The sequence below is a fragment of the Cibotium barometz genome, chromosome 64, assembly GCF_041138505.1.
Source record: "Cibotium barometz isolate CiBa-2024 chromosome 64, ASM4113850v1, whole genome shotgun sequence".
Lineage (NCBI taxonomy): Eukaryota > Viridiplantae > Streptophyta > Polypodiopsida > Cyatheales > Cibotiaceae > Cibotium > Cibotium barometz.
The window spans coordinates 23494921-23520798 of NC_141109.1; the positions used below are offsets into that span (position 1 = coordinate 23494921).

The 25878-nt window shown below is 46.4% G+C and overlaps 1 protein-coding gene across 1 annotated transcript in view; it reads left to right on the plus strand.

Moving 5' to 3' along the window:
• The window catches only part of LOC147603440 (NAD(P)-binding Rossmann-fold superfamily protein), a 129803-nt gene that overhangs the window by 35857 nt on the left and 68068 nt on the right, over window positions 1-25878 (plus strand). Inside the window, exons 5-9 of the mRNA XM_086796579.1 lie at window positions 13778-13846; window positions 23197-23352; window positions 23447-23483; window positions 23679-23761; window positions 23946-24020. Of these exons, the coding sequence (XP_086652705.1) occupies window positions 13778-13846; window positions 23197-23352; window positions 23447-23483; window positions 23679-23761; window positions 23946-24020 (420 nt within the window). The remainder of the gene's footprint in view (window positions 1-13777; window positions 13847-23196; window positions 23353-23446; window positions 23484-23678; window positions 23762-23945; window positions 24021-25878) is intronic.

Genomic DNA, 25878 nt, shown 5'->3' on the forward strand with positions numbered 1-25878 from the left:
CCATAATATTTTAGGAGACTAGCCAGATAGCTACGAATTGGGGTTGGGGGGGGGCGGGCGGGCAGGCGGCGGGGGCGGAGACCTGTTTGGCACACCCTCTGCACGGAGGGTTTGGAGGGGTAGTAGTTGCTATTTGTTCGTGGTTGAAGGTGAGCTAGGTGAGCTTTGATCTTGCCTTCCATGAAGACCCAATCGCTCTCGCCGTGCTGTATGTATACTTGGGGCTCCACCCATCATAGTAGAGGTCCGGCGTAAGGGGTACCACCCTTGACACAAGCAGAGAAACAAACAAGACCACCTCTAGACATGAGGAGGCGAGGAATTCATTCTAGTTCTGATGCCCTAACCCTCCTAGCACCTTGCGTGCTAGGGGCAAGCAATGGACGACTATATCATGGAGTCGTTCATCTCCTACATGGAGGGAAAGAAAGAAAGAAAGAAAGTTATATTAACGTCCACGGGAGGCCGAATCCGACCTATGGGACAGATCAGGTACATCCATTTACATTCCACTCTGGGTATCGATGCCAAAGAGGCATAAAACTGAAAAAAAAAAACTCAAAATGAACTCTTAAGACTCTTAAGAGTTTAAGTTACAATGGGAGAGAGTGGCTGGATAGCGGAAGACGCCGTCTCGTAGTCCTATGTCAGTGGGGGGTGACACTATGGGGGAAGTTCAAAGGGTTGTGCTGTTGTTGGGGGTGTCAGATCGAGAGTGTGAGAAGAAAACACAGATTTGGAGGGGAGCCAAACTTCAAAGTCTCCGAGAACGCACTGAAATCCACCTGTAAGCATCTGAAGAAACTGTAATCCATTGGCTGCCCCATGATACCGTGGGGGGGGGAGGGGAGGGGGGACTCGGGAGGCAAGGCAGCCATGGTGAAACTTACGATCATCATCTCTACTAGGTCAGAGAATTGGTGAATTAGGTGTCATATATAGCCGAGTTGTCTTCGTTGGGAAAGATCGACGCTATGGGAAGGCAATGGTAATGAAGAGGGGGGGGGGGACTTGAGACCCAAGAGAGGGGGGGTCGGTGGGTGGGGCCCGGGGGACCTGAGACCCAAGAGAGGGGGGAGGGGACGAGAACTTGTGATCAACAACCTCATGGAGTGGCATCTTGACAAAGGAATCTTGAACCTTGTGAGGGGTGGGTTAGGCTGCCTTGCCATCAAGATCTTGGTCATGAGGTAAATACAGGTATTGTTGCCTCGGTGTTACATGCATTGAGCTTGATTGTGATAATATACCTTTATGTGGAGAATCTTTAGCATCAACTTTAGAGAGTAGAGAAAGAAGAGAATGAGAATATAGAAGACGACATAGTATTGAGTCCCAATACCCACTGAAGCCCCCCCCCCCCCCCCCCCCCCCCCCCCCCCTCTCCTGCAAGCAGGAGTATTTGCTTATATTATTCTTTGGAGAAATGCTGTACAAAACTGAGTACAAGTAATATGAATGCCCAACACAAGGACGAGGAAGACCGTACGTCGGCTGAGTATCCACCTAGTCCGAGGCTCTACTGAACACTCTCCTTGGCCACTGATGCAAGTCCAAATAGTTATAGGACTATGCATATGCTGGCTGAGTGTGAAGAGGATCTTCCTTCCTTAGCTTGGAGTCGACTGGATGCTACAAACTATAGGTACTTTGCTGAATACCTGAATGTGGGACTGAGGTGTCTGATTTTATATGACCTCTTGGGGCTGGTCGGCTGCCTGAGAAGGCTGTCAGCCCGATGAATTTCACATGACTGAATTAATTTCTCGGAGTGTATGGCAAAAAGGTCTAGATGCCCTTTGCAAGGCGAGCCCAAGTGGGCTGCCTTGGGGTTGGTGGCCTTAGGGCTGGCCCCCTTCTAATGCAATGAGCCTAACATGCCTACATGCAACTATGGCTTGACAATTACATGCTTATGGAAGATGCTTTCTCCAAGTGGGTTAAGAGGACCTTGTCACAAAATTCCTTACAACTTCTATTTTTCTACTGTTCATGTGTGGCATGAGGAGCCTGACATGACATACATGTATGGTTGGTGTGGCCTGACATGGTGTGTCTGTGTGGCATATGGAGCCTGACATGACAGTACATGTATGGCTGGTGTAGCCTGCCATGATAGTACATGTGTGGCTTGTGGGGCCTCACATGGTGTACATGTATGGCCATGGAGCCTGACATGATGAAAGTTTCTGGGATTAGCTATCTTGGAGATCTTGTGTATTTATGTTCTGGGAAGGTTCCGGAAGGATCATGAGCCCTGGACAATTTATCGTATACAACTGAGCAGATGGGTGTTTCTTCCAATATAATTGCACTCATGTGTGTGCATGACTTTGATTTTATCTTTGGATGACTTGTCTTGTTTTCCTGGTCTATGCTTGAGATTTCTGCTTGTTTTGTCGATGGGGCCGGGGACGCCTGGGCACCCTGTGGACGTATATGTGCACACCTGTTTGGAACTGAGAGGTGGTCTACATATATTTTGCAGGTGGTAAGTATTCCCAAAAACTCAATTTACAGCTTTATGAGTTCACATGTTAATAATTATGGATGCAGATTCACACTCACTTATAAGTGTCCGGACAACTTATAAGTGAGTACACATTGAGCAGGACTTATTTAATACATGTGGCGGCCAAAGACCGGGCACTGGACATTATTTAGACTCCCTTCATGTAGGCGCCCCTTTCTGGACCAAAAAAGCACACGTGTGGGCTATTTTCAGCGGGGAAGCCTCTATTATTGACAAAACTCCAGATTGGAGGGGGGCGCATGCTTTTCAAGAGTGCATGGGGGCTGGTTGGCTGATTTTCAGCCTGTTGGCAAGTTTCTACAGCCATCCATCGCGACTGAAGTTCACCGGATGCATGGGAGAAGCTGGCCGACTCCTTTTGCATGTTCTCCACTGATGTCCGGTGGATTTACAGCTTGAATAGAGGCTGGATAGAGGTTAAAAACAGGGAGGAGCTGGTCGTGGGCTTCTAGACAGTTTTCCTTCCGATCGGAGGTTTGCAGGCTTGTGTACAACTGCTGGTCACTCTCTTCTGTGGCTACTGAGGACTGGTCGACTGCTAAAAACAGCCTTTGAGGGCTGGTCGACTTGCTTTATGAGCTAGACAGGAGGAAGATGATGATGTTGAGTTGTCTCGGGCTGATGTGGGAGTGCTATGGGCTGTCCATAGTTGTCCTGCATGTGCTTGATGCCGGGAATACTCACTTGTACTGAAATTGCTAGCAAATTCAGATATTGTGATGTTTTTCTTGTTTTCATATTGCGTTGGAAGAAATTGGTGCAGCCAGTGGTGAACCTTGGGCACCCGCAAAGTTGTATTGGAAGCAGACTCCTTTTTGGTAATCTAACCATAAAGGGGGGAGGGGGGGGTGGGGGCCAGTTTATCTTCTGGCCCCTAGTGTGGTGTATTGTGCAGTTTTGTCATCTTGTTTTATTTGGTATGCATATGTGTATTTTTAGATTTCATGATTGATTAGATTTTCCGTGTTCAGTTGCCCCTTCCGTTTACATTGGTATCAGAGCCTGGCTTTCTACACAGTTGTGCCTAATATGATGCTGGATATGGCTGTAAGGAGTCATTATCCGTGAGAGAAAATTGGGATTTTGAGGTAGCCCTCGTCTTATTGTCGCGGCTCGAAGGAGGTTACCTTTCGTTTAAGCGGCGGTGAGCGTGCGGAAAGACTTCGTGGCCCTCCTGTCTGTGTAGGGGCACTGTTGCACCCTTACAGTCTATTCGGTATCATACTTGGGAAACTGGTAGAGAGCGATTCTGGGGTACGGAAAATTCTTTTCTTTCTGAAAAATTGAAAGATACATTATGGCCAGCCAGTGTGATCATTCTGTGGAGGACTCTATCACTTATATTCGCCGCATGCGGGAAGAAGATAGAGACAGGGATCATGTTGGGGCTTTGGCGGGTAACGATCCACCGTTATCTGCCAGGGCTGAGGATCAGCAGGATATTGTTGCCTTGATGAATGAGCTTGAAGAGCTCCATGCTTTGCAAAGAGATCCTTGATGTACAGAGGGTCATAGAATCAAAGTCTCATGTCAAGGCTGATGTGGTCACTTTTGATGCAATTTTCCAACAGATGGGAATCGATAAACCTCGAGAGTTGACTGTTGCTTATCTAAAAAGCCATGGCGAAGTTGTTTGCGATGATGAGGGCAAGTGGGTCTTCACACGGGGGAGAGAAGCGGAGGAGAAGGAGGCGTGGGGGTTAGAGAGGCGGGGGAAGAGATGGCGGATTCAGTACCAACCCAGGCATCCCCTTTTTTCAGTACACAGCGAGGCTGGGGCGGCGGATTCAGAGGCACAGGATAGCGAGCACCCCGGCGGCGGCCGAGCATTGGCGGCGAGCGACAGGGGCTCTCCCTTGCCTTTCTTAGGGACTTCTGGCAGCGCCTTTGGGCCAGCTTCCGGCCCCGGAAGGTGACGCTTTTTCTTTGGCTCACAGCGCACAGAGGACTGGCTGTGGGGGCCTGGCTAGCTTTTGGCAGACACCCGGCGTCCTGCCCTTGGTGCGGCCATGCATAGGAGTCGCAGCGGCACTGCTTATGGGATTGCCCACATGCACAGCAGGTCTGGCAGCGCGCTCTCAGGATGGTTTTTGCAGGCTCGCCAGGTGAGATGCTGGTGACGTGGGGTGCGGTGGCTTGGGCCACGGACAACGGCCCGGCCCTTGGATATGAGGACGTTCCTGGCAGTGCGACCATCCAGGTCTCTGACAGGGCGATGGCGGTGGTTCCGACGCCAGACTTCTCTTCGGCAGTCCCTCAGGAGGGGGTCGGGCACAGATGGGAGATGATCAGCAGCATGACGGCTTGGCACATATGGAGAGCCTGATGCAGGGAGGCCATTGACCGCCAGGCGACTCCACCGGCGGAGGTCATACAGGCCCTCTGGGTGGACATCATTCACACCTTGAGGGGGAAACTTCAGGGCGACTCGGACCGCATGAGAGGTCGCCGCAAGGCTTTCCTCCGCACTTGGCAGCCTGGCCCTTTCCTCATCGCGAGGGGCAAGGATGTCACTTGGCACTATAGGCCTCAAGTTTGGCTTTTCTCACCTCCCACATGTACTACTAGGTAGCCCCCCCCAGAGAGCGGCCAGCCACACGGGGGTGGAGCTCAGGTGTTCACTGTGTGTTTTTTATCCCTCCTTGTGAGGTGAGCTTTGTAGCCTTATGGCGTTTTCTCATTAACTACTAGAAGGATCGTTTTTCCCAAAAAAAAAAAAAGTGGGTCTTCACACGGCAACCTCACAGGCTATCCCGTGAAGGGAATTCTGATGATGATGTGAGAGGGCATGTAGGCCGCACCAGTGATGTGAGAGGGCATGCAAACTGCACTAGTGATGTAAGAGGGCATGCAGGCCGAGCAAGTGATGTAAGTGGGCATGCAGCCCGAGCAAGTGTTTTGAGGGGGCTTGCAACCCATGCAAGAGATTTGAGGGGGCATGCAGCCCGAGGAGATGATGTACAACGACATGCAACTCATGGGAATGATGAGGGGTTTTCAGCCCATTTGAGAGATGCAGAAGATCTTCATGCATTGTCGGTGGTATCTCCACCTTCTAGGTATGCTCCTACTCCTAAAGTTCCATCCAGAGTGGAGGGTGTTACGCAGGAAATCAGCCCTAGATCTGGGTATCATCACCAACGTAGGCGAGAGCTATAATGGAAAGTTGGATACTACCAAGGCACTTGCTTTCATAAGGCAATTTGAAATAGCCTTTTGCACTGAGGAATTTACTGAGAAATCTATGCTCAGGCATGTGGGTATGCATCTTAAAGAGACTGCAAGTGATTGGTGGATGGCAAAGCTTTTGGATAGGACAGTTGCCCGTACATGGAGTGCTTTCAAAGAGCAATTTTATGATCAATTCCTTCCTCCTCACTTTGAGAAGGATGTACGAAAGGAATGGGATTGGCTAACACTAGATAGGTCACACCTTTCATGACGATTAGTGAGGACGAGAAGAAAAGAAAGTTTGAGTCAAGTTTGCAACGAATCATTCAAAAGAGCCTTGCAGTGTACCCCCACAACACTTTACAGGAGCTCATATACTCGGTAACTATTTCTGAGGAGTTACATGGCAAGGGAGCATCAAAAAGACAAGAATTTAGCTCATACAAGGGAAAATTCAAAGCTGGAAATGAGCAGAAAAAGGGTGGGCAACCACCTAAGTTTATGTCTCATGAGTCCAAGGATGCAAAAGGGGTGCAAAAGGGGGCTTAGAAAAGAAGCTGGCGGATAAAAAGGATGATCCTAAGCTGTCCAGACAGTATATCTTTGATTGCATGAGAGAGGGGAAGTGTTTCTCATGTGGGAGCAAAGATCACATGAAAGCTCAATGCTCCCAGAATCTCAAAAAGAATAATATGCAGGATGCCAAACTAAGTGTGAATGTTATACCCGATGTTCAGGGTAACACTGCACATGAACCAAAGAGCAAGATTTTATGCGAAGCTTGGGGCAAGTTAAAGGACCAAATAGCTTTATTCCTTTTTGATAATGCCTCAACAGATAACTTCATATCCATACAGATGGCTGCTGCTCTTGGGTTAAAGCCTGAGCAATTGGGCATGGACTTTCATGCAGATGTTGCCTTTGAGCGCAAGGAAGTTAAGGTCACTCCCATCATTGGGAAGCTTCGCATACAGATTCAGGGATATTTGGATCATGAGGACTTCCCCGTGGCACCACTTACAGGATGTGATATGTTACTTGGGATGCCTTGGCATTACCGTTTGGATCCCAATATTTTGCACAAAGAAAAGAAAGTTATGTTTACTCATAGGGGTAGGGAAGTTTGTATTGATGTGGGTACTACTGGGAGTACCATACCCGTTGTAAGCCATGTATCTATTTCAAAGGCAATAAAGAAATCAGTTTGTTCTTACTTGGTCTTTGTACGTGATAATGTTGAGCATGATGCTGTAGCTCCCGTAGATCAAGATAAGATTGATTTCTTAAGTGAATATGCTGATTGTTTTGCCGATTCACTTCCAGGTTAGTTTCCTCTAGAGAGACCAGAGGATCATTGTATTGACATAATCTCTGGGAGCTCCTTATAGGGTGAGTGCTGCCCAACAGGAGGAAATCATGACAGGGTTGATAAGGCCAAGTTCTTCACCTTGTTGTTCTCCAGTTTTACTTTTGCAAAAAAGGATTTTAGCGGGCATTGTTTGATAATATGGGCACAAAGTTGAGTTTTTCATCAGCCTATCATCCTCAGACGGATGGTCAGAGTGAAATAGCAAATTCAGCTATGCTTGATTTGGTCAAATGTTATTTATCTGAGCAGAAGTCAGATTGGGAAAAGTATTTGCCATTGGTTGAATTTGCATACAATAACACAAAGCATTCTTCAACTAATAAGGCTCCATTTGAGATAGTCTATGGCAAGGTGGTGCTTCCACCTATCTTACGAACAAAAGATGAAATCTTTGCGCAGCAGATGAGCATGTCCATGATTTGGATACTGCGTTTGCACAGGTTCGGACAGCCATAGAAAGATCTCAAGCTAAGTAGAAAAAGGCATAGCTGACAAACACAGGCGAGAGGTGTTTTTCAAGGAAGGTGATTGGGTATTACTAAAGTTTGAGAAAGCACATCTTCGAAGGCGGCCAGGTAAGGAAGGCCGGTTTCCTAAGCTTTCAAATAGGTATTACGGGCCATTCCAAATTTTGCAGAAAATAAATGAAGTGCCATATAGATTGGTATTGTCCGATCACTGGAAAATCCAGAATGCCTTTCATGTCAGTTTGTTAAGGCCTTATGTGGGACCACCTCCTATGGAAACAGTTTTGGAAGATCCACCTGAAGTGTCACCATTTGGCCACCCAATTGGTCCCCCCGTGATTTCTTATCATGTATGTACATTTTACTGGTATCCATGGCAATTGTATATGCCGGGGATTGATGCCACTCATGTGATACTGTGGACTTGGCTTTCCGTTAGGACTTGTGCCTCCTTGTACATGCCCGGAAATGCTTGGTGGATTGGTGTTCCATTGGGTCTGGTACCTCGTGTACTTGCCTGGAGCACGTCTATTTTGGTATAGTCTCATGAATGGGGATTGTCCATACCAATGTTGCATTGCATAGCATCTTTATGTGCTTGCTTGCAATTGAAATTGCATGTTGTTTTCATGCTTGCTTGACCAACGAGTAAGGGGACGCCCGCCTGCGAACCGTGCGTGTGAAACTGTTTGTTGACATGGTTATGTGGCATGTGACAGGTGGTAAGTATTGGTCATAAACTTGGCCTTAGGAGTTAGCACTAATTTATAAGTGAGTGTGTACACACTTCATTAAGTTTTGGGTGACCAAAACTCACTTATAAATTATGACCATCCCAGTGTTCACACACACACTGATGTCTCGAGGTGGACATAACCCAATGTCCACCGCCCAGACCTTATCCCCTTTGTACAAAGGGAGTAACCAGCCATGTGTTCACTCTAGCTTGCTCCACAAAGCACCTGCCTACCACCTACAGTGGACAACTCACCACCTCACTCCTCCTCCTCTCTCTAGAGATTGGCGCCTCCTTCATGAGGGCTGTTGGGCTGCATTTTCTGCACTTTCTCCTTCCCAACTCCATATCCAAGCTTGCTAAGGTGTTTCTCAAGCTTCCAAGAGTGTTTCCGGGTGCTAATCACGCTCCTACACACTCCCAATGACTGAAATTCAGCAAAACAACTCTCTTTATTGCTGTAATTTCTGGTCTGTTTGCTGAAAACCCTAATTTCAGCCCTCCTTTCTCAAGTTGAACCATAGGGGAAGCTTTCCTAAGGTTCCCTTCATCCTCTTGAAGACTTTTGTCGCAAAGAAAGGCGATAAATCAAAGATCTCAACACTCCAAGGACTTACATCGCGAAGACTTTCACTGTCATCGACTCTACTTGCTATCAGTAAGCTTTTACGCTTAAATATGGAAGCAAGTAGCAGGAGGGAGGAACCGGATTACAAGATCACATACCCTATGTAGTGTTCTCTTGTCCTACGTGCTCTCTTGCAGATTGTTGCTACCATGTGTTGGTGGAACAATATAGAGCAGATGGTAGGGAACATGGGCACTTGAGAGGGTAGTGTGGATTGCAAGTCTACAACGACAACCACTTGTTTGCAATACTGTATTCATATGCATTGGTATGGAAATCTGGTCAGAAATGCCCATGACACTATGTACTTGATTCTCCCAAGATCAATATACTTTATTTGAGGGAGGGGTCGGCTGTCCCGGCTCATTGTGTGTCTCTTGTCAATTCAGCAATTTACTTCTTGTATTTGAGCAAGTGTCCATCAAATCTTAGTGTATTTAAGTGTATTAATTAGCATTGTGTCCAACCAAGTTACATGAAGTGGATGAACTTGAGGAGGTATTGCAACCTGAGCACATAGTTTTTCATAAAGAGCGCAAGCATGCAGGTGGCAAGCTAGTGTGGAGGTATCTTGTGAAGTTTAAAAACTATTCGGCTATGGATGCAAAATGGATGGACGAGGATTATTTTGTGGATTATCCGGAACTTCTGAAGGCCTACTTCGAAGCTTTTCAGTTGCGGTCAACTGCTTAGAAGCCGGGGGAAATGTCACAAAATTCCTTACAGCTTCTATTTTTCTACTGTTCATGTGTGGCATGTGGAGCCTGACATGACAGACATGTATGGCTGGTGTAGCCTGACATGGTGTGTCTGTGTGGCATATGGAGCGTGACATGACAGTACATGTATGGCTGGTGTAGCTTGACATGATAGTACATGTGTGGCTTGTGGGGCCTCACATGGTGTACATGTATGGCCATGGAGCCTGACATGATGAAAGTCTCTGGGACTACCTATCTTGGAGCTCTTGTGTATTTATGTTCTAGGAAGGTTTCGGAAGGATCATGAGCCTTGGACATTTTATCGTATACAACTGAGCAGATGGGTGTTTCTTCCAATATAATTGAACTCATGTGTGTGCATGACTTTGATTTTATCTTTGGATGACTTGTCTTGTTTGCTTGGACTATGTCTAAGATTTCTGCTTGTGTTGTCCATGGGGTCGGGGACGCCTGGGCATCGTGTGGACGTGTATGTGCACACCTGTTTGGGACTGAGAGATGGTCTACATGTGTTTTGCAGGTGGTAGGTATTCCCAAAAACTCAATTTACAGCTTTATGAGTTCACTTGTTAATAATTATGGATGCAGATTCACACTCACTTATAAGTGACCGGACAACTTATAAGTGAGTACACATTGAGCAGGACTTATTTAATACACCTGGTGGCCAGAGACCTGGCACTGGACATTATTTGGACTCCCTTCATGTAGGCGCTCCTTTCTGGACCAAAAAAGCATACGTGGGCTATTTTCAGCGGGGAAGCCTATATTATTGACAAAACTCCAGATTGGAGTGGGGCGCATGCTTTTCAGGAGTGCATGAGGGCTGGTCGACTGGTTTTCAGCCTGTGGGTAAGTTTCTACAGCCATCCATCGCGACTGAAGTTCATCAGATGCATGGGAGAAGCTGGCCGACTCCTTCTCCATGTTCTCCACTGATGTCCAGTGGATTTACAGCTTGAATAGAGGCAGGACAGAGGTTAAAAATAGGGAGGAAGAGCTGGTCGTGGGCTTCTAGACAGTTTTCCTTCCGATCGGAGGTTTGCAGGCTTGTGTACAACTGCTGGTCGCTTTCTTCTGTGGCTACCGAGGGCTGGTCGACTTGCTTTATGAGCCAGATAGGAGGAAGATGATGATGTTGAGTTGTCCCAGGCTGATGTGGGAGTGCTATGGGCTGTCCATAGTTGTCCTGCATGTGCTTGATACCGGGAATACTCACTTGTGCTGAAATTGTCAGCAAATTCAGATATTGTGATGTTTTTCTTGTTTTCATATTGCATTGGAAGAAATAGGTGCAGCCAGTGGTGAACCCTGGGCACCCGCAAAGTTGTATTGGAAGCAAACTCCTTTTTGGTAATCCAACCATAAAAGGGGGGGGGGTGGGGGGTCAGCCCATCTTCTGGCCCCTAGTGTGGTGTACTGTGCAGCTTTGTCATCTTGTTTTATTTGGTATGCAGATGTGTATTTTCAGATTTCATGATTGATTAGATTTTCCGTGTTCAGTTGCCCCTTCCGTTTATAGACTATCATCCGATGGACCTCTAAAGCTCAGAGACTGACCAACGTAGCTCGTGCTTGACTGTCCCTTGACTGAGGGCTCACAATGGGGTCACGGCGCACGACAAATATTCCTAGAAAAGATTCTACTTCTGTGCAAATGCTAAACTGATGATCATGCTAGTGTGTCATCGTGTACCCGAGTGCAAGGTGCACGTGACAGTTGGGGCTCCCACGAGTCTTTCCTGTGGTTGCCACTGCGCGAGGGAAAAAGAGGGGGGGGGGTGTCATCTCCGCCGCGCTGAAGAGGTTGTTGGACTGCCAGGAGTCTGTGTCCTCTATTAGCGCTCTATGGAGGCTGGTGGTGGGGCGTTGGGTCTACCCTATGTGGCACGTGTCCATTTGGCTTAGGAGAGGGGAGGGGCTGGCCTTTGGACTCATATGCTCGTATCGGGGGGACTCAGAGTGGGTCTTGGTTCGAGTGTGGGCCTGACGTGGAGGGCACGCTCTGGCTAGGTGTCTCATCTATTTGTAAATGAAGCACTGCGTGAGGAGACTTGAATACTCCATGCATTATGGAATGGGCCCCTCCTCGAGGAGGTTGGGCAGCGGAATGACTTGCGGGAGAGGCTTTGGAGAGGCAATGCATACTCAGATGGAGGGAATCCAAGCTGTTGTGGCCACCACTGAGTTGGCAATCTAGGGGACCTGTCCAATCCATCGACCAATTGGTTGCAGGAGGGAGTTATATTGCTTTTGGAGGCTTGGCCGCCTGGGAAGCAAACTATGACAGGGAAGCGAGGTAGTCCTGGAAGGAGGGTCAAAGCTGTGTTGCCATATAGCGAAGAACGCCTGAGCTGTGCGTACCGTGATGAGACTCCGCTGAAGCACCCTATCAGTCATTGTGGGAGGAGTCAAAATCCACTTGGGTGTATCAGTGCCCAAGGAAATGAACATCAAGGATTTTGTTGGGCTCACTAATGAGGGCTTGGAGAAAATCTGGAATTTGACCGCGTGTTGAGCGGCTCCCTAGAGTGGTTCCCCCACGAGCTTTCAAACCAATGAAGAGGCCATGAGCGAGGAGTCTGTCGATGCCAATAGCTAGAGGTTCGCTTCGGAGAATAAGCATGGGGCAGCAGCAGCCTCAGTTGGGGATGACGGAACAACTGCCATGGAGTCCTGCAAGGGTGAAGACCAAAGAGAGCAGAACCTTGCCGAAAACGATAACCCACATGCAAAAACCCTGAACGGGGGAAAGGGTGGAAGAAGCTGTGTGAAGAAGGTGAGGATGACGCAAGGAGGTGGAGGGCTGGCGGAGGAAAGACTCAAGAGGAAAGGGAAGCAGAGAAGATGGGGAGCCGGGAGGAAATGGCTAAAGGCAGCAAGAGGAGGTGGGTGATAGGAGGGGGGCAAAGAAGACAGGCAGATACAGAGAGGTATGGGCGGGGGCGCCTAAGAGGCGGAGGAAGGGGGGATGATAGGAAAGCAGGAGGCGAAGGGGGCATAGAAGGTGGAGATGGAGAGCGGGGCGGAAAATGGTGCATAAAGGGCAGCAAAAGCTGCACAAGGCGGAGATGGGGAGCAGGCAGGCGGAGAGCAGAGGGCCAGGCAGAGAAAGGCTAGCTCGGCAGCGCACATAGTGTGCAGGGTTAGCATGGGGGGGTGGGATGGGTGGGGGACCTTCAGCTCGTCACCTTCATGGATATACCTTGCTTTGTTATGTGGTTTAATTCCCTTTTGGGAAGGGAAGAGAAGGTTTGTGTGTATAGACTTCTGAAAATCGGGCATTCTTGCGTTAGTTTGTAATTGTTGGGTTAATTTGCATTTTTGGCAGTAATTACAGCTAATTTGGTAGGCAACTTAGTGTTTTTGGTGCCCTACCTCACACATATAGCTTCTTTTTTCCTTTTAAAGATTGGGATTTTCAACATGGGTTGATTCCTAAGCTTAACATAGTCTTAACTAGTGGCCTTAGCATGACACGCATCCTTTTCTCGGGTTGATGCATGTGTGTCTTTTCCTAAAGGGGACCAAAGAAGTTATGTGTAAGTAAGTCAACCACAAACCTAATCCTAACTAGCAGCCTTAGCATGACACATGCATCCTTGCCTTAGGTTGTGAAATTACAAGAGAAATCATTTCATGTTGTAAGCCTTTTTTGTAATGGGACCAAAGAGGCTATGAGTAAGTAGGTTGGCCATGTTCAGATGGGGTGCCAAAGATAGACATCAAGCGTTAACACTCACAAAATAATACAAAGGACATATGTTGAAGTTCTTGATAGAAAGGGAGAGTTTCAGTTCCAAAGAGTAGTAGAACTAGCCCTTAAGAGTAGTAGAAATCAGCTTCAAAGAGTAGCAAAGATTGAATCAGCTTCAAAAGCAGCAATTTTCTTACCACGGAGAGCAACAGATCCGGCTTCTAGAAGTAGCGTGAGCAGTAGCATTTGCTTTGTATTGCAAAGAAAGTAGATGGTTTTTTACTTTATTCCTGGCTTTAATCTCAAAATGCTTACTAAGATCAAAATGCACGAATTGGGTTGCCCTTTTGGCATCAAGGAAATTTTCCTTACATGTATGATTGATTATCAGGGGGCTGAGATAGGCATGGCACAAGAGTTAATATGCAGTTTTTGGGATTTTTGTGTATTTCAGGCTGGTATGACCAAGACAGATGCAGCTGTGCAAACTTTAGCAGACATCAATCCGGACGTTATCCTCGAGGTATTGTAGTTGATTGTTTTTGTAGTTGATTGTTTTCATGTAATTGTTTTTATATGTCCAATGGTTATGCTTATTACGAGCAATTTTACCTTAAGTGTTTTATTAAAAGTTAGATAGTTTTGCTGCATCAATTTTCTGATCAAGTCCATGTTTGATATTATAGGGTTTGCTTTAATGAATTATTAAATAACAACAAGATACGATATGCAATAGGGAATGAGGTGTATGCATATGTGCTCATGCATAGACACTGCAATGGGGACTAAAGTATAGTCTGGTTTTATTCTTTTCCAGAAAGAGAAGTATAGTCCGGTTTTTTGCCATGGTTATTCTATAAAATTGAATACAATGCTTTGTGGAGGCATGAAATTGTACATTGTCATGAGATCTAGTGTACATACGAATAATCAATACTAATGATTGTGAATTTGTCTTTTGTATCGAAGATTTCCATACCTCCGTTCTTTCTAGAATTTTTGGATTTACACTATTCTAGAAATCTCACTTGGAGAAAAGTGACATGTCTTCACCATGTATTCAAAACACAATTGAAAATAATCTTGAGCAATGTCTCTGAAATTCAATTTGAACAGCTGTGGGTAAAACAAGCATCAAAGTTCTAAACTTGCTACCCATACACTTGCACTGGCTGAAATTTCCCTGCACAAGGTTTAGCATAATCTTGCCACACACTTAAACTATTAATACTATTAAACAAGATGAAATGACACAAAACCAAACAAAATAGCGATGTTGAAATTTAAATGACAGTGCAATAGGGTCGGAAAGGGCTAACTCCCCTTGTAATATGATTGTATTACCAAGAATTCGTCAAGATACAAGGCTCATGGGCATCACATGCCATATTTCTAATGACATTCATGCAATGAAAACACTTTGCAAACTTGATTGTTGAAGTTGGGGTTGATTCCAGAGCTTTTGTCACAAAGAACCTCACTCTCCAATCCCCAATGACTTGCGACAAGTAGCTATGCTCCATTGGCATTCATACACAAGCATGTGTGTACCAAGACAAGACATAGGAAAACCTTAATGGTTAAGCACACAGATGTAGAGTAGGTTAAAAGAACTTGGAGAAGCTCTTACCAAAGAATTTCCTGAAATTTGTAAGTAGAAATCAGCTTTCGGTTGAATTGTCGGTGACAAAAATGCTCAAAAGCATTTTGAGCAGGTACATATCCAAGAGATGGGAGCTGAAAAGTACTCCCAAGGGCTAGAGAGTAGTGAAGTACTCATTTGTTGGCTGATCCAAGGGTTGGAGAAGCAAGAGACCATGCTAAAAAGTGTGTATGAACTATTTATGCAGAAAATTGCTTTCTTCTACCTCATGAGAAATGCGCCAATTTGTGTGTGTGTGTGTGAGAGAGAGAGAGAGAGAGAGCCTTTCCATACTAAGAGAAGGTGGCCATTGGGCCACCTTAGCACTCCTCTCCCGTAAGTGGAGAGGGTGCCCATTAAGCTATCCACACTTTTTTAATAAAAAGGGTGCTTGATTTGTGAGAGCCTAGTGCGGGCTTCCATCCAATAAGTTCCCAAACTCACTACAACCTATCTGCCCACGCTTTAATGAAGTATGGATGCCCAAACTCACTTATAAATTGTCGGCCGTACTTTAATGAGGCGTGGATGTGCAAAACAGTAATGTGCTATTCCCCTTAAGAAGTATAAACAAAGAGTTTAGAGTCACACCTACCACTTCTTTACAACCCAAAGCAAGGTCAGAATACAGATTCACATGCATGGTTCATGAGGGGGCGTCTTGTTGCCCATAAACTAGACACGGATCATGGGAAATAATTCCAAACATGCAAGTATGCCATGCATAAGAATGTGTTGGACAATCTCCCTTTCATTTACCTTGTAGCAATCGGTCATACCGGGTGTAGACATTACGCCCTTGGGCCAACCAAAATGCCATAATCAAGATATGGGCGTGGACTAAAGTCCTGAGCCTCTCATATCTAGTCTACTGGCCCTTGGTGTAGACATCAGTCTCGTACCATGAGGTGTGAGTTCACATGACCGACAGAGGGCACTATCACACCACCCGTTGAGTTCATCCAAAGCATATGGACGCACATTATACACACGTTCCATGGCCAGTGAGAGAAGCTGCAAGGCAGCTTTGAGCGCATGCGGAAGCGCCGAGAGGATTTTCTTTGGATTTGGAGGAGCGGAAGTCCTTTCCTTAGGGTTAGAGACAACGAGGTTACTTGGCATTATAGGCCACCTATTTGGTTGTTCCCCACTCTCCCCATTGTACAAGATAGCCTTCCTCCGAGAGCGGCCAACTAGCAAGGAAGAGCCCCTCTCTGTCCCCAACTATTTTTCTTGTCTCCCTTGATTGAGACCGTGTCATGTACTTAGCCATTTCGGCTGCATTTTTGGTAACTAATGGAAGGATCAAAAAGAGAAAAGTCTCCTGCCATGAGGTGTCATGTCCACACGATGGAGCCGTTCTATAGGTTCGAAGTGTAGAGAATGCCCAAATAGTGACATCCCCCTTGGCTTCTAAATGGTTGACCGTAGTTGAGAAGCTTTCATGTAGCTGTGAGGAAGTGTGGATACTCTTGGAAGTATACCTCATCCATCCACTTAGCATCTGTAAGCCCAACGGAGCGTGCAGTGACAGATGCAACCACGTGTACGAGAGATAAAGATAGAGAGAAAGAAGGGGGAGAGATAGATGGGAATAGGGGTTTCACACAGTACACCACGCTGAGCGGGGAACATGCCCTACCCCTCTTCAGAAATTTATTTCAGGAACAATCCACAAGCTTTTCCAAGCCAGGACCAATACAAAAAATGAATACAATATCAAACAAAAGTGTCGATGTCGAGATCGGGCCAAAGTTGATGTCGAGGCCCAAGATAACTGATGCCGAGCTCACCATGAGGATGACCCACAAAAGTCTTACACTGGGCTAGTACCAAAATCCAAGTTTGAATCAAATCTGATGTTCCCAAAATATCCACAAAGTTCTTTCACACTCAATCTGAACAAAGGCGATCCCAAGTGACTCCACACCAAGATGATGAGTCTGTGTTTCCACAAGCTAATCCCCTCCTTTTGTAGGTGTTGGTTTCCAGCAGTGTCTAAAGACAGCACAAGGGGATAGTGCACAAGGCAGATAGAGGCTCTGCAGGCGGAGGTGGGTGCTGCAGGCCTTGATGGTACAGGCGGCAGCGATATGCAGGAGGTGCTGTTGGGCAGGTCACTGCAGGCTGTGCACAGGGCAGAGATGGGCGAGGCTACTGCAGGAGACGCGGCTGGGCAGAGCGCTGCAGGCGGCAGCGCTCTTGGTAGAGGCATCGCAATACAGGAAGCACCGCAGGCAGCGTATTTGAGTGTTGCAGACCCTAGCGATGATGCTGGGCTGCTGTTCGAGGTGGCGCAGGCGGCTAGATACTCAAGGCAGCTCTGTAGCACAAGTGGTGGCACAACCAAACAGAAGCGGCGCAGTACAGCAGAGACGCGTAATACAAACAGAGGCAGCACATGGAGATGGAGCAGGCCCAAGGTTGGCGCTACAGGGATGTTGCCGCCGGCGATGGGTGATGTGAGGAAGTAGGGAGAAAAGATGACGACGATGCTTCTTCAACAAGGTTCTCTTTTTTTCTCCACAAATAATAACTCCAAGAATAACTCCAAGAATTTTCTCTATACCCTTCCATAGTGGTCCAAGCCTCCTATATAGTAGGTAGGTGGTCCCTGCTTTTATTTTGCCTTGCTTTTGCTTTTACCTCTTGGCTTTTGTTTTATTTTCTTGCTTTTGCGTTGCCTTTTTGCTTTTGTTTTAATAATAGTCAAAGTTCTTGATTTATGCTTTTACAATCTTCAGGGCCTTGCTTTTTGGCCCTAGAGCAGCTTTTTGAAAAAGCGGCTTTTAGCTTTTTGATCTAGTTTGATGTCCTCTTTCCAACGGTGCTCTCAACTTTTTGGTCAACAAAGTTTGATTTTTGCTTTTTCTTGCTTTTGACCAAGACGGGTCATGGGTCCTTTTTCCAATGCATTTCCATGTGTCAATAATCCTGTCCATGTGTCCGGGCATGGGTTCTATCATATGAAAAGAGCGTGGAGAACCAAATAGTTATAGCATCCATGGGCGAATAATTCTTGAACTTCACTTTGTAGCATCTTTGAAGTTTGCCATCTCCAAGCTTATACTCCTTGTAAAACACAATCTGCTGTGGCTGTAACACCTCTTCCAACTCATCCACGTTAGGATGATTTTCCATAACCGGCTCTTTAGGCTCTGGTTCCACATATTTGTGGAAGAGGCTTACATGAAATGCATTGTGTATCCTTCAATGATTCAGCAAAGCCAACCAAAAAGCCACTTCATTGATATGCTCAATGACCTTGAACGGTCCATAATACCTAGTAGAGAGCTTGGAACACATCCCGTCTTTCCAGAGCCTCTTCCGAAGTCTAGCTTTCTCAAATTTCAGCAGTACTTAATCATTCTCTTTGATGTCCAATTGGCTTCTATGCCTATCAACAAGCCTCTTATGCTTTTCTTGAGAACGCTCAATGGCTGTCTCCACCTATGCATAGGTAATTTCGAGGTCCCTGACATATTCATCGGCAACAAAAATCTCATCCTTTGTGCGAAGGATGGATGACATATTTCCACTGGGTAAATAGACTAGGGGGTTCTATAACAAGGGCTGACGGTGGAGGTGCTCCTCTAATAAAACTGGAGTGGATAGGTGGTCCCAAGCTTGCAGGAGGCTAGCTGCAAATCTTTCGTAAAGGCTGGGCTAAAGCCACAAGCCTTCATCTCTGTGAAAATCCATCTCCTACTTTGCAGCTAAGGACCTCTCAAAATGGGGGTGCATGCAAAGATCCGGGCTAGGAGAAAGTCCTTCCAGGGCTCACTACTTGAAAGAAGTCCACAAACTATCAACTTGCTGAAAAGGGCACAGCTTTGAGGGTCGATGATGCCCTAGCCCTTCTTGTGTCGATGTTGGATGATCACTCTCCAGGCCACCTTGGCGTGCGCCGGCCTCCTCTCACTACCAACCCAAAGAAAGTTGTGGATCAACCGTTGAACTTGACCAATGCAAGCTCAAGAAAAGGCCCAACAAGAGGTGATGTACCACAGTGTGGCGAGAAGAACTTGGTTTGCCACCATGACCCGACCAGCTAAGGAAAGCCTCGTTGAATTCCAATACAGCAACTTCTTCCACATGCTCAAAAGAAGAGGGGCTAACTCATGCTTTGGGGAAATATGGATACCAACCTGGCATTCAAGATAGCGAACTAGAGTGCTGCTCCTGAAAAACCTCAACTGGCCTCCAAGTCAGGGCGGGCGATGAGCCAACCTAGGATCCACACGACTTGTGCCAACTGATCTATACATTGGATGCACATCAGAAGATCTCAATCGCATTAGCGAATCTTTGGAGATTCCCCTCATCTCTGGATAAGTATGATGGTGTGTCGTAGGAAAACTTTGAGTCGAGGAGCTCCTCCTGAGAGCGGATGGGAAGACGCCGCTCTTGAAACTCTGTCTCCTGTGTGGAGAGAAAATTGCTTATGGCCTCGGCAACAAACAAGAAGAGAAATTTTCACCATTTGGTCCATCTCCATGTCTGGAGCCACTCTTATGGGATTGTTACTCTATAGAGCGGCCAGATTTGTTTCATGTTCACATGGGGCTAGGCCGGTGTCCCATGTGAAAGAGCCAATCTTTTGGTGTCACATTGATGGGAGCCAGATTCGGGCCACCCGTGTGTGACCAATACTGTGTCACATGGACGGGAACCAGTTTTGTGCCACCCGTGTGTGACCTGCTTCGTGCTGTGGACGGGAGCCTATTGGTGCCACCTGTGTATGGCCAGGATGGCGTCTTACCTATGGGATTGTCACTCCATAGGAAGACCAAGACATACATTTATATTTATGTTGCGCCAGTTTTGTGCCCGACAGGAACTTTTTGTGCAAGCTGTACCCGCCTGTTGTACGTGTGTTGTACTTGCCTGCAAACTGCACCCGCCTGTTGTACATGTGTTGTACCTTTGTTGTACCTACCTGCAGACTACACCCGACTGTTGTACCTGAACAGTACTTGCGGTACTAGGACGTGTACTTGCTGTACTAGGCTTATACTTGCTGTACCAAACTTGTACTTGTTGCCCGTGTTGTACCTGTTGCACCCATGGTTGTACCAGGTGGACCTGACTGCATGGTAAAAGGAATGCATCTCCATTGACTCCTGCTACAAGCTATACCAGGTGCCTTGTATTTCTTATTTGTGTAAACCTAAAATTTTCTAAATTAAGTTTAAAGATTTCTTTTAAGTTTTGTGTAGAGCAGGAACAAAGCATGTTTATGCTAACCATACTCAGGAAACTTTCCTAGTTTGGTTTGTTTTTCCCTGAGTGGTAGTGCTAACTGCGCCCTTAGAATTCTGAGAGCCAGTGAAGGTTAGAAACACTAGGGAGTCCGGGAGCAAAGCTTATCTGGGAGCACCAGGCACTGTTCTCTCTGTGGTGTACGCCTTTGCCTGTGCTCGTACAAGCGTGCCTGTTGGTGCACGGTTCCGGAAGACCAGTGAAAGGTAGGTGTCCACCCAGTGAAGGTCGGAGTGTGCCTGGGACTTGGGACTTCTTCGACTGTCCAGACTTCATCGACAAGTATCCAATTGTTTGAGTTGTATTCACTCCACGTGAGGAGAAATCCGGCCTATTGGCCCGTGACATTTGTACATATAAATACTCCAAGAAATACAAATGTATTGAGGGGGGGGGGGGGGGGGGGGGGGGGGGGGGGGGGGGCTTTCCGGCCCCAGTGTTGGTGTCAAGCTTTCTTGGTCATTTACATTTTTAATGTTGTTAATAATGTCATTGTTGGAATTAGTTAAGTGATCTAAAAATGTGTATTTTGTCTTCCGATTTGTAGGCCTCCTATAGGAAGCGGTTACAGAAATGGTGCCAATGGGCAGCCCTATCGGACCGAGTGAGAAAGCGGAAATCTATCACCTATGCCCCCCTAGATGAGAACCTAACTGTGCGAAGCTGAATAGAGCCTAGAAACACTTCAAACCCACTCCTTTGGAAATCCATCTGGCACATTGTCCCCTCCAAAAATCCCCAATCCACCCTGTCATAGGCTTTGTCAAAATCAAGGAGGAGAAACTATCAAATCGTGCTACCTCAACCTTGTTGAAGCGGTCACCATGGGGCACTATACAAGTAAAACATGGGTTATTGTTGTCATAACATCACTATTGGTCAGAGTTCGACCAAGACTCCGGCTACATGTGTGGTAGAGCATAGATCGACATGCCGAAGGACTCGCATGGATCTGTGGGAGTCAGATCTTAGCCCTTGGCTCGGGGTGTTCGAAGCATAGAACCTACGGTTGGGAGGTGAACTAGCCTGCACCCCTCTTATGGGGTTTGCACTAATCACTCGTGTTTTGCATTTGGGAGATCCGTGGGGTTGTAACACTTGGTATCAGAGCGGCCTACCCACGGAAGGTATTGCGACACACGGAAGGAGGTCTTAGTAAGCTTTTCTATTTTACTTTTTATGGATTCGCAAGATCCAGGTATTCTCTACGCTTTTGTGCTAAGGTTGATTTGGTGCATACTCATTGAAGGTATTTCTCTACGCTATGCCTAAGTTTTCATCTCAAAAAAAAGTTCATGCTTTTTAGGGTTATGCTCACATGTTAAGTTGCATGGATTCTGAGAGAGGGGGAATATGCAAGATTCATGCGTGTAGAGATGTGCAGAAATTTGTGGAACTCTTGTTCTCTCCGGTTTCACCTCTCTGAGGGCTGCGTTTTAGGCTTATGACACCCTTGACATGTTGAAGAAACATGTGGGCAAGGATAGGTGTCATTAGCAGCCTGAGTATGCAGCCAGTGGCTGTAAGCAATTGCTGTGTGGCATATTTAGAGAACTTGTTGTAGTGATGCCATTGAGGGCACCCTCACCCTGCCAGTGGAGTCCATCCAGAGCATCTGGCTCGACATTATTCATACCCTCCGTGGACATTGTGGAAGCTTCAAGGTGGCTCTAATTGTCTGCGGAAGCGCCATGAGGCCTTCTTGCGGATTTGGCATCACAGTACTTTTCTCACTGATAGTGGTGGTGAGCTCACTTGGCATTATAGACCACCTATGTGGTTGTCCCCCCCCCCCCCCCCCCCCCCCCCGCGCCAGCCCCATTGTATGAGGTAGTTATCTTCTCCTACAGCGGCCAGCCAGGGGAGAAGAGCACCCTTCCCCTTTTTTAATAAGCTTTTCTTGATTCTCACTCCCCTCCATGGAGCTGAGTTTTTACTTGTGCAACACTCTTGTAAAAAGAGAGTGGATAAAATCAAGAAAGTAACCACAAGGCAAAAGTCAAAGGGGTATCTACGTCTACTAGAATCAAGGAGATAATTTAGGGGGAAAAGGTGGAGAGAATCATGGAGCCACCCACTCACACCTGATCACTCACCTAATCACAAATGCAAAAGTTGTATTAGCAGCATGTATGGAGCCTACTTAAAGGCACCCTTCTCAATGATAATAATAAGCAAGCATTTGAATCATTTTTGCACTCTTTTATTTTTGAGTCGTGTTTTGTGCGTGTGTGTGTGTGTGTGTGTGAGCGCGCCATAGCCATGTTTCAATTTGATCCACCATAGCCTCCACTTCATGTTTTCTACAATTGCCCACACCCATGCGGCTGAAAATCCCATCTTGAGCATGGTGCCCTCGAGAAAAGACGAATCCACCCTGTTGTAGGCTCTTGAAATCTAGGAGAAGTGCCGCCAAGTCCTTCTGGCAGATCCTGGTTACAACTAAGATCTGGTTCAGCCAGCGGCATAAGAGTTCACGGAAGTGAGGTGGCAAAATTAGGTTCGTGCTCTTCCAAGTGGAAGATGTCCAACACTGAGAAAAGGCTTCCGGCATTAGGGGTCGACCAACCGGAAGCTGCATGACAAACAGCACAACAAGTGTGCCCTGCAGGTGGTGGAGTTTGAACCCGGGGGCCGGGCAGATATTACCAGAGGCTCTAACCACTTGGGTTAAGCCCATTTGCTGTAGGAACCTTGGGTCAAACTGTTGTAGACAACTCCGCCGTCATGTGAACTGCCAGAGAGCCCAATGTGCTCAAATGCATGCTCCTCTGCCGCTGTGTCTGAATCCGCCCTAAGAAACTCAGAAGCACTCATACCAACATTATTGTGTATAACATGTTCTCAGCAAAGTTGGTGTCATACATAGCTGTTTTCAGCAAATTTTGGTAGCTTGAATAGCTATGTTGTTGCCTCAACTGTTTATGTACCATATATTTTGGACTTCTAAATGATTTTCGTGACAACAGAGCTATACAATCAACATCACGACACTGGACGGTTTCAATAAGTTCATGCAGAGCCTGACACGCCAAGTCATGAGTAGCACCCAAGGGCGAGTGGCAGGCGTGGATCTTGTTTTGAGTTGTGTGGACAACTATGAAGCCCGCATGGTTGTGAATCAGGTAACTGCATTCTAAAAGCTGAAGTGAAGCAACGTCAGGTTTAATGGGTTGCTTGCATTGGTTATGGGTCCTTGCATGTTTTGTGTGTGTGCAGGCATGCAACGAACTCGGGCAGACATGGATGGAGTCAGGTATGACAAGGGGTTGCTTTATGTATCATCTTCAGATGTATCAGTTTCATAAACTATGCTAATCCTCTTTAGCCTTGACCCCCCCTAAACTTTGGGAAGTGTCCTAACAAATATTGTGAAGGATAGCCAAAGGTATTAGGATCGGAAGCTGAGCACTGCTTTCTAGACCTTGATTTGGATCTATATATTGTTCAGGTGTATCAGAGGATGCCGTCTCTGGCCACATACAACTTCTCATTCCAGGCGAGACGGCTTGTTTTGCATGCGCCCCTCCATTGGTAGTTATCCTTATTCCTCTTTTATATTTTTGTGTAATTACTCATTGTAATCAAGAGATTTTGGTCACCCCCCCACAGGAGTCCCTAATTGGTGGTACCCGAAATCCGTTCTTTAGAGTCATGTATTAATAGTACATAAAGCCAAATGTGCAAAGGTTTAGCTCACCACTCATGAATGTTGCAGGTTGTTGCCTCTGGGATAGACGAACGCACATTGAAGCGTGAGGGAGTTTGTGCCGCATCGTTGCCTACTACTATGGTAATGCTTCTCATCATTATAGTCCTAGTAGGTTGCTCATAATATATGCAGGGTTGCCTGTAGAAAGGCTTACAAATACTGAATCATAGAAATTATGACACTACCGCTACCATTATCTGGACGTTGCTAGCTGACATGCCATGAAGGTGCAATTTCGAGGCCTTTCAAGATTGAAACTGCTAGACTTTCAGCCTCCCCTAAAGCTCGCATTGTTTAAAGGCTGGAATGTGCCGTCTCATGGAATAGATGCGAGTGAGCTGTAGCCTACTTTTTGCATTTGTGAATTGAGCCTTCTGGGCGCTTTTACTTGCTGATTCACCTTGCCTTTCACTGCTTTTGTTACATGGGGAAGCTCAGATAACACTGGATTCGTGGTGAATCTCAGTAATCTCTCCAAATCCCTCAGAAAGACTCTTCCATTCATGGAGAAAGGGTAAGAGCATACCCAAAAAAAAAAAAAAGATTCTATCACTGTTGGCAATCACAAAGAGACCTTGAAAATTAAATTTCATATATCAGGGGTTTATAAAAGGGTACAAGAAGTACCTGAAAATTTGTGCGTCTCGACTTAGGGTCTTGGGAGTCAAGACTATTGAGCCACTCGGGGACCCACCAATTGGTGTGTAGATTCTTGCTTTAATTCTACTCATTACGAGCCTCCTGATGCCACTTGACAACTAGACAATCACTGTTTGGTGCAAACAAGGAATGCTCATCGTTGCCCTCGGACTGTGATCACTATCCTCCCTCATGGGAATCCTGGGCCATGCTTTTCCGATCATGTCCCAACATCATAACTGGTAGAAGTTAGAGTCCAAGCCAATCCGGTGGCTTTATGTGCTCAAAGTCGTTACTGTTGACCGGCGCCACGTCGTTTTACTGTCAACTGACTCCATGTAATAACTGCCTACTGACTCCATGCTTCCTTGGAGAAAAGTGGTGGTAGAAAGGTGACAGGCTGAGGGGAAGTGAAAGGTTTCAGAAAAGTGATGGTAGAAAGGTTATGGGCTGAGGGGAAGTGAAAGGTTTGAGAAAAGATTATAGGGTAGATGCGAAATGTATGGAAAGGCCTAGCTGAAAACCGCCCGTGGAGGAACAAATGGCTGACCAGCCCTTAAGAAATTGTCATATAGATACCAACAGACAAGGCCAGGCCTTCTGGTAAGTAAGCACCCCCTTTTCAGCTTTTTTGCCAAAAAACTCCCTTCTTTTAGCTTACTTCCCAAAAAAAGAGGTCTAGCATACTTTTTTTTCAAAAAAAAAACTGGCAGCCCGCCTAATATTGGCCATGCTCTCTCAGTGGCAGGTTCACACATCCATGGGCCCCCTCTTTATGCAATTCAGTCCATGCTTTATTCCTGGTGTGCTTTTTTTCCTTGCGCACAATTCTGGCCATGTTTTTTTTTTCTTGCACACAATTCTGGCTGTGCTTTTTTTTTTTCTTGCACACAATTTTGGCTGTGCTTTTTGCTGCGCATCAGCCTCTCCTTGTCAACCTTTTTTTTTTTCAAGTAAAACAGGGCTGATTATATTACCACAAAATCTCATACGAACACACGCTAAAACACCAAAAGATACAAGTGCGACCAACCGCACCTAAAGGCAAAATTTATGCCAAAAAACAAAACCTTTACAAAATCTCAAGGATGGAGATAAGAGATGTGGGACATAAACCACTGTGGGGTACCGCCCTGCAAGTGGAAGAAAATCTGGTGATGACTTCAAGTCTCCAAGAAATGTTCTCCTGCAACGCACCAGACCGAGAGGTCAAGTCATCAAATAGTCCCATTCACCACGAAGCGTGTGAATGGTGTCGGACCAACTATCTGCCAAAATGTGTTGAGTGGAAGAAGATTCT